General features: G+C 51.6%; 1 protein-coding gene across 1 annotated transcript in view; it reads left to right on the plus strand.

Annotated features, from left to right (window-relative positions):
• coq5 (coenzyme Q5, methyltransferase) overlaps window positions 1-10,831 on the plus strand; it is a 28,456-nt gene extending 17,625 nt beyond the window's left edge. Inside the window, exons 6-7 of the mRNA XM_085961852.1 lie at window positions 3,606-3,717; window positions 9,636-10,831. Coding sequence (XP_085817978.1) covers window positions 3,606-3,717; window positions 9,636-9,737 — 214 coding nt within the window. The 3' untranslated portion in view covers window positions 9,738-10,831. The remainder of the gene's footprint in view (window positions 1-3,605; window positions 3,718-9,635) is intronic.
• Window positions 10,832-11,338: the final 507 nt, after the last annotated feature.

Raw genomic sequence — 11,338 nt, forward strand, 5'->3', positions numbered from 1 at the left:
CCAGTCCCTGTGAATCTCAGTCCTGAACAACAAGAAACGAGTGCCAATCTAGCCAGAGGTGAAGTGAACTGATTACACATAATTATCCATGGTTTGCTCATTTTCATAGTTATTATTAGCTTCATGTGGAGCTATGGTCTTGTAGAGGGAGGTAACTTAATGGAGGGTTTGAAAAATAGGATTTTAGGTGAAATTGTGAGGGATGCTCCCATTTAAAGGTAAGGGGGACAAAAAATCTTTTTGGAAAGGCTCAAAAAGTGTTTCAACTTGTTGGCAACCCTAGGCAAAGCTGAGGGATGAGAGAGAGGACAGAGTGAGGGGCAAAAATTATATGTAAGGAAACATAATGAGGAGGCATGAGAGAGTCTGCAGGCAAGTAATGGAGCATCCCAGCACCCCATCTCTATTTGATGGCTGGTGCAGTGAAATGAGATAGTTGTGACGTAAGTAGCCCTCTTTGCCACTCCAGGCTGGTAGAACAGCAATGGTGGTGGAGCCAGAGTTGAGTATGCGACTAGTTGGAACTGTCACTGGCAGTGCCAGCCCTACAGTGCATGTTATCAGCAGGTATCCTTGCAGCATATAGTACAGCTTTCGCATGGCTTCCTGCTGACCCAGGCAGTCTGTGGAGCCAATTCCTATGGTTACTGTTAAGTCGGTGTGTCAGGGCCTGCAGATAAGGTTGCCATCTTGGCAGGTGCAGCCAAAGGCTATACAAGCTCTTGATCTCCCTGGATTGCTTTCCTTTATGTAGTACAATTTAAAGCACAAAATATTATGATTCGCATGCTTTTGGAGAATCCCCAACATTAAGGTAGCCAGGGCTTTATATTGAATTTGTGCCATTAGGGTCTGCTGTCATGGCTTCCCCTGAGAATCGGAGCCTGTACTGCAATGCTTCTCCAACAGAGAGTGCACATCTATCTGTAGATGTGGGTGTGAGGGTACCAATAGGTTGATGCAGATTGCTTCCCACACAGCCTGTAATGCCTGACTCTTGGTCTTCCTCTTCCCCCAAAAAGTACAAGTATAGGAGAATTCAGTGGGGAAACCCATTGCACCACTGTTGTTACAGCTGTCAAAGCAATTGCCCAAAGGCTCCGGACCAGCTAAGTGACAGCCAAGAAAAGCAAGAAAAAGGTTCAGCAATGGTCTGGAAATGCTGCTAATAACCTTCAGGTGGGACTCTTGTCAATCCACTTCCATATACAGCTCTGTGCCCTCGCAATCCTGGCTGCCTATTTTAAACTCTAGCCAAGCTGTTCCAGTACAGCTACAACACTGGCATCTATCCGACAATGTGGAAAACTGCCCAGGTATGTCCTGTCCACAAAAAGCGGGACAAATCCAACCTGGCCAATTACCGTCCCATCAGTCTACTCTCAATCAGCAGCAAAGTGATGGAAGGTGTCATCAACAGTGCTATCAAGCGGCACTTACTCACCAATAACCTGCTCACTGATGCCCAGTTTGGGTTCCGTCAAGACCACTCGGCTCCCAACCTCATTACAGCCTTGGTCCAAACATGGACAAAGGAGCTGAATTCCAGAGGTGAGGTGAGAGTGACTGCCCTTGACATCAAGGCAGCATTTGACCGAGTGTGGCATTAAGGAGCCCTAGTAAAACTGAAGTCAATGGGAATTGGGGGGGAAAACGCTCCACTGGCTGGAGTCATACCTAGCACAAAGGAAGATGGTTGTGGTGATTGAAGGTCAATCATCACAGCCCCAGGACATCCCTGCAGGAGTTCCTCAGGGCAGTGTCCTGGGCCCAACCATCTTCAGCTGCTTCATCAATGACCTTCCCTCCAACATAAGGTCAGAAATGAGGATGTTTGCTGATGACTGCACAGTGTTCAGCGCCATTCACAACTCCTCAGATAATGAAGCAGTCCATGCTTGCATGCAACAAGACCTGGACGACGTTCAGGCTTGGGCTGATAAGTGGCAGGTAACATTCGCGCCACAGAAGTGCCAAGCAATGACTATCTCCAACAAGCGAGAGTCTAACCACCTCCCCTTGACATTCAACGGCATTACCATCGCCGAATCCCCCACCATCAACATCCTGGGTATCACCATTGACCAGAAACTTAACTAGACCAGCCACATAAATACTGTGGCAACAGCAGGTCAGAGGCTGGGTATTCTGTGACGAGTGTCTCACTTCCTGACTCCCCAAAGCCTTTCCACCATCTACAAGGCACAAGTAAGGAGTGTGATGGAATACTCTCCACTTACCTGGATGAGCGCAGCTGCAACAACACTCAAGAAGCTCAACACCATCCAGGACAAAGCAGCCCGTTTGATTGGCACCCCATCCACCACCTTAAACATTCACTCTCTCCACCACCGGCGCACCGTGGTTGCAGTGTGTACCATCTACAAGATGCACTGCAGCAACTCGCCAAGGCTTCTTCGGCAGCACCTCTCAAACCCGCGACCTCTTCCACCTAGAAGGACAAGGGCATGGGAACACCAAGTTCCTCCAAGTTCCCCTCCAAGTCACACACCATCCTGACTTAGAAGTATATCGCCGATCCTTCATTGTCGCTGGGTCAAAATCCTGGAACTCCCTCCCTAACAGCACTGTGGGAGTACCTTTAGCACTCAGACTGCAGCAGTTCAAGAAGGCGGCTCACCACCACCTTCTCGAGGGCAACTAGGGATGGGCAATAAATGCTGGCCTTACCAGCGACGTCCAGATCCCATAAGCAATTTGTAGGTGGGACCTCTGGGAAGTTGCGTGGACATCTAAATGATTTCATTAGGACTTTAACATATTAAAATCAGCTCCAGCCTGTTTCAAGTGAGAGCTTCCTGGACCCATCTAATTCACAATCTAACACCATGTGATGCAGTAAGTTAGTGGATATCTAACACAATTAATCTCTGCCCTTTTTTCCAATGTTGCACACTTTTTATACCCATAAATCAGTGCAGTGCGTGAGAAATATTGGACAAAAGCCCACAACCCATCTTTCTATGAATATGTTCTCTAATATAGTATGTTAGTACACCAATGAACTGTGCCTCCCTATTCCAACATTTTTCACCAATTTTCTCCACTAATATTCCTTCAGCCCTTCCTCTTCTGAAGGCATTGGCTGACTTACTGGGGTGAAGGATAGAATACTAGAGCCAAGTCTTCAGTTGTTTACAAGCCTTTATTTACAGAGACACACATTACATACGGTGCATCCCCCAAGATAAGCTTGCAACACTTCCTGAGCCTGCTCCCATATATGAACACGAGAGTCCCCGATTAAGACCCACCACCTGAAAGCAATTAACAATCGGGCTGTTCAGCCACATTCGAGTCCAAACCTGCCCTCACCTGATATTCGTACCTGAGAACTCTGGCCATTTTTCCTGTCCCCATTCCAGGCTTTATGAACCCTCTTTTCCAATTGTGTGAGTTGAGATCACGTAACTCAGGAGAGACCTTGGATCAAATCTGGGACCTACCTAGTCTGCAGTTTCAGCTCTCTGCAGTCTGCAGCCCTCTCTCATAAACAAAGGATTTTCCTTACCTCACAGTTTTTGATTTTAGGACCTTTTTGTTTTTCTTTTAATTGTACAAAATACCTGTTCTCTTTTGCCCAGGCTCTACAATTTGTACAGTTTTCAAGTGATACCTGTGCTGGGTGAGGTCATCGCTGCTGACTGGAAATCTTACCAGTACCTGGTAGAAAGTATCCGACGTTTTCCTGATCAGGTAATATTACCATCATTCAGACATTTTTTAAATGTTCATGCTCAAACACTCCCCAAATATGCTTTGATACACTTGCACACTATAATTGTTATCAGTTGGTTTCTTCGCTCTGGAACAGTTGCCTGCATTGCAAGTCAGCCTTTGTTCGCATCAAAGACTAGTTTGTGGATGTTGCTCTAAGCAGAATGGGACTGAGGAAATATGACTTGACTTCAGACTATTTAAAGCTCCAAAAATTGCAGTCTTGTTGAGATACCGCGGCAAACGTGGGAGTCGAGACCAGAGCTATTGAAAACACAACTGCTTTATTCCAACCACATGACAAACAGGAACTAGAAAAGCCCGCGCATCCACTTAAATACTTCCCAGACAGGAAGTGCTCCCGGCAGCCTGTTCCTGCGGGAAACAAGTTGCTGGAGGAAAGGGCCCCTGGCTGGGGGCTTCTGCTTAGACTGTCTGTGCCGCCGTGAGCGGATTATGTCCAGTGGTGGCGTGTCGCCACAGAGCTCCCCCCAGAATCCGCTTAGGAGGAGTGGACGAGTCGTGACGGTGGTCTAATGGTTCTGCCGCAGCGGCTCTGAGTGGTCGCCGGTCTGGTTGGTTGGGTCGGGCGGTTCGCCGCCGGCTGTGCTGGCTTGCCGGGGGGACGGCCTCTAGTTGGAGGCTGGGCCACGGGGACCTGTTCCCCTGGTTCTGTGTGTGCTGGTTTGAGCCGGTCGATGGAGACTGTCTCGACCCTGTCGCCGAGTCGCAGCTTGAAGACCTTGTCCCCGGTTTGTAGTACCTCGTACGGACCGTCGTACGGGCGTCGCAGGGGCCCGCGGTGCGCGTCATGTCGCACGAAGACGAAGCGCGCCTGCTGTAAATTTGGCGGGACGTGAGGTGCGAGTTCACCATGTCGGTTGACCGGATGTGGGGCGAACTGCTGAGCGGAAGAGAAAGAGTCGAGCCGCTGCTGTTCGGCCGACCAAGGCTTGGTAGGCTCCGGGAGGAATTCGCCTGGGACGCGCAGCGGTTGTCCGTAGACTAACTCCGCTGCCGAGGACTGGAGGTCTTCCTTGACCGCGGTGCGTAGGCCGAGTAGCACCCACGGTAGGCGGTCAGTCCAGGTACTGTCCTGCAGGCCGGCGCGGAGTGAGGCCTTGAGTGACCTGTGGAAGCGTTCACAAAGTCCGTTGGCCTGCAGGTGGTACGCCGTGGTGCAGTGGAGCGTCACCCCGAGGTTGCGTGCTGTGGCCGTCCAGAGTTCGGAGGTGAACTGGGCGCCTCTGTCGGAGGTTATGTCGGCCGGTACGCCGAACCTCGCAACCCAGGTGTTAACGAACGCCCTGGCGATGTCGGCTGTGGTGGTGGAGGTCAGCGGCACTGCCTCAGGCCAGCGTGTGTAGCGGTCGACCATCGTGAGGAGATAAGTTTGGCCTTGCGATGGCGGCAGGGGACCGACGATGTTGACGTGTACGTGGTCGAAGCGGCGGCTGGGTACCTCGAAGTCTCCCAGGGGTGCTTTGGTGTGCAGCTGTACCTTAGCCCGTTGGCAGGCGAGGCAGGAGGTGGCCCAAGTCCGAACATCTCTGCTGAGGCCGCGCCAGACGAAGCGCTTGGAGAGGAGTTTGACGGATGCGCGGGAACCCGGGTGAGAGAGCCCGTGGAGCGCGTCGAAAACGTGGCGGCGCCAGGTCTCAGGGACGACCGGCCTGGGTTGGCCGAGTGAGACGTCGCACGTGACTGCCGTGGCTTCGGGCCCGTGCGCGACCTTGGCTAGGCGTAGCCCTGGCAGGCTGGTAGCCGCCGAGAGGAGGTCTGGGTCCGTGAGCTGGGCCGCTGCTAGTTGTGCGTAGTCGACCGCGAGGTGATTCGCACAGATGGCGGGACGGGAAAGGCAGTCGGCGACCACGTTGTCTCTACCGGAGACGTGCTGAATGTCCGTAGTAAACTCGGAGACGGCCGCGAGCTGGCGTTGCTGCCTAGCGGACCAGGGTTCGGTGTGCTTGGCCATCGCGTATGTGAGTGGCTTGTGGTCCACATACGCGGTGAAGGGGCGGCCTTCCAGGAGGAACCTGAAGTGGCGGACCGACAGGTGGAGTGCGAGAAGCTTGCGGTCGAAAGTGGAGTATTTGACCTCCGGGGGGCACAGTTGGCGGCTGTAGAAGGCAAGTGGCTGCCACGCGCCATTGACCCACTGCTCGAACACGGCCCCAACCGCGTGGTCGGAGGCGTCGGTGGTGAGTGCGACCCGGGCATCGGCCCTCGGGTGCGCGAGCAGAGTGGCGTCGGCGAGCGCGTTTTTGGTGGCGTCGAAGGCGGCTGCCGTGTCAGTGGTCCAGGCTACGTCCATCTTGCCGGATTTTCCTCGGAGGGAGTCGTATAGGGGCTTCATGAGGGCTGCGGCTCTGGGGATGAACCTGTTGTAGAAGTTCACCATCCCGAGGAACTCCTGGAGGCCCTTGATGGTTGTGGGGCGGGGGAATTGCTGGACGGCCTGCACCTTGTTGGGCAGGGGGACGGCCCCAGCAGGGGTGATGTGGTGACCGAGAAAATCGATCTCGGTTAGGCCGAATTGGCACTTCGCCGGGCTGAGGATGAGCCCGTGTTGGGCTAGGTGCCCGAACAGGATGCGAAGGTGTTCGAGGTGTTCCTGTTTGGAGGAGCTGGCCACGAGAATGTCGTCTAGATAGACGAATAGGAAGTTCAGGTCCCGGAGGACTGAGTCCATAAGGCGCTGGAAAGCCTGTGCTGCATTCTTGAGGCCGAAGGGCATCCTCAGGAACTCGAACAGGCCGAATGGGGTGATGATGGCCGTTTTGGGGATGTCCGCGGGGTGTACGGGGACTTGGTGGTAACCGCGCACCAGGTCGACTTTGGAAAAGACGGTTCGTCCGGCCAGTCGGGCCGAGAAGTCCTGGATGTGTGGCACCGGGTATCGATCGGGGGTGGTGGCGTCGTTGAGGCGGCGGTAGTCCCCGCAAGGGCGCCAGCCTCCGCCGGGCTTGGGGGCGATGTGGAGGGGCGGATGATGCCGAGTTGTTCCATGGTGGTGAACTCGGCCCGCGCGATTTCCAGCTTGGCCGGGTTGAGTCTGCGGGCGTGGGCAGAAACTGGGGGGCCGGTGGTGGGAATATAGTGTTCCACACCGTGCTTGGCGGCTTTGGCCGAAAAGGTCGGGTTAGTGAGGGCGGGAAACTCAGCTAGGAGTGCCGAGTAGTCGTCCGTGGCTCTGGCGAGGCAGTAGGTCGTCAGGCCGGCCGAACGGGCCGGGGTAAAGGCGCCGGGGATGGGGGCCATAGTGTTGATGTCGACGAGGCGGTGCCTCGGAATGTCGACGTGGGCGCGTAGGAAGTCGGCGCCGATGAGTGGGCAGAGGACCTTGGCTGTGAGGAACTCCCAGCGGTAGCGGCGGCCCGCGAGGTCGAGCGTGACCATGCGGGTGCCATATGTGCGGATTTCAGAGCCGTTGGCTGCAGCCAGCGTGATACCCCGTGTGCCGCGTTGGATCTCGAGGGCGGGGGTGATGCTGTGCTGGGCCCCTGTGTCGCACAGAAATCGGCGGTTGGTTCTGTCGTCAGTGACGTACAGTAGGGGCTCCTTCTGCCCCGCGGCCATCGCGGGGGCCGGTGCGGGGGGGTGGTTTGAAGGTACACGGTGGCGTGCAGCGTTGAGCCCTAGCGCCAAAACGGGTGTGGTAGTAGCAGTGACCTGGAGTGGTAGGGCGGTCGGGCCTAGCGGCCCGGGAAGACCGCGTGGTTGTTGCCGTGAGGTCGGGCGCGACGTCGCGAGCGGCCTGTGCAGAGAGCAGCCGGTCGGCCTTTTCGGCTATATCATTCAGGTCCGTGGAGTCAGACTCCACAATGAGCGGGCGGATGCTGGCGGGAAGCTGCCGAATGAAAAGCGTGCGAAAAAGGGCACCGGGGTTTTTGTCGTCTGAGAGGGACAGCATGTGGGAAAGCAGGTCTGATGAAGCGTCACCAAGGCCGGGAAGGTCCAGGAGTTGGCAGTGGCGCTGGTAAGAGGACGTTTGAAATTTTTTAAGTAGCGCAGCCTTCAGATGTTCGTACTTGCCCTCTGTTGGTGGATTCTGCAGCGCTGCCCAAACCTTGGGGACTGTAGCGTAGGTGAGCGAGGCGACGAGGTAGTCGTACTTCGTGGCGTCGACTGTAATGCCTTTCAGCCGGAATCTGGACTCAGCTTGAACGAACCAGGCTTCGGCGAGGTTCTCCCAAAAGTCTGGTAATTTAACCGTGACTGCGTTTGTATCCGCCATGCTAGCTTAGGATTCGTCCTGAGCGTCGGGGTCACCAGTGTTGAGATACTGCGGCAAACGTGGGAGTCGAGACCAGAGCTATTGAAAACACAACTGCTTTATTCCAACCACATGACAAACGGGAACTAGAAAAGCCCGCGCATCCACTTAAATACTTCCCAGACAGGAAGTGCTCCCGGCAGCCTGTCCCTGCGGGAAACAAGTTGCTGGAGGAAAGGGCCCCCGGCTGGGGGCTTCTGCTTAGACTGTCTGTGCCGCCGTGAGCGGATTATGTCCAGTGGTGGTGTGTCGCCACAGTCTCAATGTTTTTTCTTCCCTTCCCCCATATAATCTACCAGCTAGATGACCCTGTCCTAAGATGGAGGACAAACTTGAAGAATGAGGCAGGCTGTTCCAATGGTGGAGACATTGTTGCTTTTTATTGCCCAGCCCCTAATTTCCCTGAGCCACATACTGTTTCTACTTGAACTTGAGCTGCTCCAGTGCTTTTATCAATAAGAAAGAACTTGCATTTACTGTATATAACGCATTTCACAACCTTAAGACCTTCCAAAACGCTGTAATGTAGGAAACGCGGCAGCCAATTTATGCACAGCAAGGTCCCACAAACAGCAATGAGGTAATGACCAAATAATCTGTTTGTGATATTGGTTGAGGGATAAATATTGGCCAGGACACCAGGGAAACCTCCCCAGCTCTTCTTTGGATAGTGCCATGGGATCTTTTACGTCCACCTAAGATGGCAGATGGCCTCGGTTTAATGTTGGACCACACCTGGAGTACTGTGTTCAGCTCTGCGCACCATATCTTAGGAAGGATTTATTGGCCTTGGAGGGAATGCAGCATAGATTTACTGGATACCCGGACTCCAAGGGCTAAATTATGAGAGATTACACAAACTAGGGTTGTATTCCCTGGAATTTAGATGGTTAAGGGTATATTTGATCAGAATTTTCAAGATATTAAGGGAAACTGATGGGGTAGACAGAGAGAAACTATTTCTGCTGGTTGGGGAGTCTAGAACTAGGGGACATAGCTTAAAAGTTAGAGCCAGGTCTCTCAGGAGTGAAGTTAGGAAATACTTCTACACGCAAAGGGTGGTAGAATTTTGGAACTTCCTTCCGCAAACGGCAATTGATGCTAGATCAATTGTTAATTTTAAATCTGAGATTGATAAATTTTTGTTAACTGAAGGTAATAAGGGATATGTCACATCAGCCATGATCTCATTGAATGGCGGAACAGGCTCAAGGGGCTAAATGGCCTACTCTTGTTCCTCCCAACGTCTCATGCGAAAGACGACACCTCTGACAGTGCGGCAGTCCCTCAGTAACGCACTGGAGTGTCAGCCTGGAATTTATGTTCAAGTCCCTGGAGTGGGATTTGAAGCCACAACGTTCTGACTCCGGTGAGAGTGCTCCCACTGAGCCACATCTGACACCTTTTTCTTTCTTTCAATATTGCTTTATAACTGCCAGCTGGGAGGTGTGCAAGAGTGTCATAAGGTAACTCTCATACTGGGGTGTGTGTGTGTGTTTTATTTTCCTCTTTTGAGGAGGAACCTGGCTTCCGCCCTCCGGCTATGTCACATTTTGAGGCAGAACCTGCCGGGAGAATTCTAGCAGCAGAGTTGCTTTCATTGACATCTTTGTCTTTCCAGGAGGATTTCAAAGCAATGATTGAGGATGCTGGGTTTTACAAGGTGGAATACAACAACTTGACATCAGGGATTGTGGCTGTTCACTCTGGATTTAAGCTCTGAATTTGAAGTGACCGAAAGGAAATCGAGAGCTGCCTGCTGTGAGGCCCTGCTTCCACTGACTCACAGATACGCAATTACAGATACCATGTGAGTTATCGCACGCCACTGCCGAGCTGCTGAAATACAGGCAGATATGTCTCAATGAGTCATTTAGCCCCTCGCAGCCGCACAATTGGTCAGTAAGATCTGACAGGAATGTGCTGCAATGTCATTTGATTATATTATCCTCGTTTTGAAGTGTAAAAGTGCAGGTGCACATTGCGGTTCTGCGTGGTTTTCCGCTGTGAGGATGTGGATCCTAGTGTCGTCGAAGAAATACTAATAATCAGTGCATAAAGCTCTACAGCATGAAGGAAATAAATTTGCCACTGATATCCAAGTTTTGCCAATAATCAGGCTGGTTATTAAAATAGACTCCTAAGTTCATGGATGTTTCAAGAAATCAAGGATTTGATCATTTCACATTTTTCTTCTGAAATGTATAGAAACTGTTGCATTTCTTCTCTTGCCTGTTCCCCCAGCAGAAAACAAAGTTGTATGTTGGCAGCTGACAGGAAAGAGATGCATTTCACACGCCAAGCGCATCTTAAAAACCTTAGAGTAAAACCTTCAGGATCTCTTATCAGCAAGTATTTGCCATTCCCATCCTTCTGTGAGTAAGATGATGCCTGATGCAAACTGTAAAAGGAAAAAATTACAGAATCAAAATGGACAGTACAGATGTACCACAGTTCCCTTTTCAACAGGATTTGACTGGTATTAGTGCCCTGAGAAGTTGGTGGCTGGATTTGAGTTCCGGTGGTCTTAAAAGGAAACTCCTCTTGACACTAGGAATGCATAGAGTTATAAATGGCAAGAACCGACAGATTGGCAACAGGACTAGAAAAAATGGCTCGCTCACTCCTGTACAGTGAGTAGGTTATGTTATGGGTTTTTGCCGGTGTCAAGACTGAGAGTGTACTTTTACTTCATGTAGTCCTGCAGTATAGCATTTGTCTGATTTTGTGTGTGGAGGGAATTCACCTTTACACGAATTGCAGGATCGACTGAAAATATTTAAAAGTCCTAATGGTTAAATAAAATGTTTTTTTCTAGTTTGGCTGATTTTTGTATTTATATATTTTTTTAAGTGGATGGATTTAGGGGTGTTCTTGGAGTAGCAAGTGGTTTTGCATCAGTAGCTTATCCCTCTCCCCAACGTGAGCTTCTGATCCTCTTGTGTTGAGTGAGTGAGCAATGCCCCAGACTTCTCCAAACAACCAGATCAAGTAGAAATGGATGAACTGCTAAGCAGAAATGACCATAACTTTCAATCTGACTTGGGGAATGATTGGAGACACTTAACCAAACCCTAGTGTACAACTTCAGGGGTAAGTTTAGCAACATAGACTGGAGAGTACCAAACAATGGTTTAGCATTGTGGTGGTGGACAATTCTGGATGCTGTTGATTGCCCACAGCGCCTCATGGATGCCATGTTTTGGGCTGATTGATCTGCCCTACTGGCATGGTGGTAGTGCCACACTTTGATGGAGGCTGTCCTCACAGTGAAGACGAGAATTTATCTTCACACTGACTATGCAGTGGTCACTCCTACCAATT

Source organism: Somniosus microcephalus, chromosome 19 (genome assembly GCF_052327205.1).
Source record: "Somniosus microcephalus isolate GS21.2 chromosome 19, FLI_Smic_1.0, whole genome shotgun sequence".
NCBI classification, from domain to species: domain Eukaryota; kingdom Metazoa; phylum Chordata; class Chondrichthyes; order Squaliformes; family Somniosidae; genus Somniosus; species Somniosus microcephalus.